We start from the raw sequence: 1,614 nt of genomic DNA, 5'->3' as shown, positions 1-1,614 counted from the left end.
TAATAAATTGACTTTGCTGGTTGCGTTCTTTGATTGGTTGTTATAATCTTGCTAATTAGAGATCCATATTGACTTTGCTAGCTCTTAATTGGTTATAGTCTTGCGTGTAAAGTTTTATTGGATCTGCTTCGCTGGCTTGCGAAGTTTATCCTTCTAACTTTGCTCGCTCTTAATTGGTTATAATTATGCCTGTTAGGATTTTGCAAAGTTTATTGGATTTGCTTTGCTGGCTTGCTAAGTTTATCTTTATGACTTTGCTCCCTCCTAATTGGTTATAATTATGCTCTGCTCGCTCCTAATTGGTTATTATGTTGTTCGTTAGATTTCCGCAAGTTTCTCACTGGTTGTTTGTTAGGTTTCTGCGAGTTTCTAACTGGTTGCAATTGTGCTTGTTATATCCTACCGAACAGGTTTCTGCCCAGGTTCCTTTGTACCTTATGCGCTACTGTTATTTCTTTCTCGTTGCAGATGATATTGTTTTTAATCATTGCCAGATGAATCTATTGGTATATGGTCATCAAAGTGGGGCAGTACGGCCTGATCAATATTTTTTCTTTAGTCTTCTTCACGTCCGGTTTGCTCACCTTATGAATCTGCATTATGGGTTTTAAATTATAATAATCATTACTAACCTTTTTGAATATCTTCATATGCGGACGCGCACCCTTTACATGTTTTTTATATTGTACAAAGTACTCTGGTTGACCCTGTATGCCTCCATGAATGATCTGATGCACGTGCAGTGCTCTTCATTCCTACAGGCATTATTCAATATGTTCTGTCTCCTCATGAACGACTCGAGGAGTGGGTGTGGGTCCTTTTTTATGTTTTCCCTGTTACAATTGGCATTCTGGAATGGGAGGATATGCTTAACAATGTCCACTGATATCTGTCTGTACTGTTCCTTGGGGGATGGGTTGATGATTATGTTCTTATAAGGGAAAAGGTGATCCTCTTCTTCAATTCATCCGTCCCCTTGAGGCAGCTGAATATGATGGTATTGTTCCCTTCCTTGGTTTTGCGGCCTAGGGAGCTGGTTGGGATGGGTCTCTTTACTGCGCTTCTGGTGGTTGGGGGTATGTAGTTTGAAGAATCCTCCTCTGGTTCCATTTCATTCTCATTTAGGTCCCTTATGAACTCCTGTGTTAGATGGAAGAAATTGAGTAGTGTGGTTTGTTTAGTTAATTCCTCATCCCTCACCTCCTCATCTGAGTCACCATCCGTTTCGGGATTAGGGTTAGGGTCATCATACTCTAAAAATCATTTTTAGTGCTTTATTAATAAATTATTTATAACTACATGAATTAATCACATTTAGTGTAGTAACAAGTAAAAAAATTACTTAAACCATTACCAATCCCACCAATACCAAGTCGCACCCCATACCTGTAGAGTGTATGATGCAAAACAAGACAAACGACACAACAAAAAACACACCGAGAAAAGTGAGAAGACAAAAGTCCCTTCCTACCTATGTAGCCTACTTATGTAACAAATTACCTTATGCCTTAGCCTACCTATGAAATAAATTACCTTATGCCTTAGCCTACCTATGTAATAAATTATCATATGTCTCAGCCTACCTATGTACCATTCATTTAGCTAATTCTTATG

General features: G+C 38.5%; 1 protein-coding gene across 1 annotated transcript in view; it reads right to left on the bottom strand.

Moving 5' to 3' along the window:
- Positions 1-500: 500 nt before the first annotated feature.
- The window catches only part of HELRODRAFT_184344 (hypothetical protein), a gene marked incomplete at both ends in the record, with an annotated part of 2,806 nt that continues 1,692 nt past the window's right edge, over positions 501-1,614 (bottom strand). Inside the window, 3 exons of the mRNA XM_009022909.1 lie at positions 501-593; positions 707-904; positions 1,057-1,253. Coding sequence (XP_009021157.1) covers positions 501-593; positions 707-904; positions 1,057-1,253 — 488 coding nt within the window. The remainder of the gene's footprint in view (positions 594-706; positions 905-1,056; positions 1,254-1,614) is intronic.

The sequence above is a fragment of the Helobdella robusta genome (genome assembly GCF_000326865.2).
Source record: "Helobdella robusta unplaced genomic scaffold HELROscaffold_331, whole genome shotgun sequence".
Taxonomy (NCBI): Eukaryota; Metazoa; Annelida; class Clitellata; order Rhynchobdellida; family Glossiphoniidae; genus Helobdella; species Helobdella robusta.
This window is presented reverse-complemented; position numbering and strand designations above follow the sequence as displayed.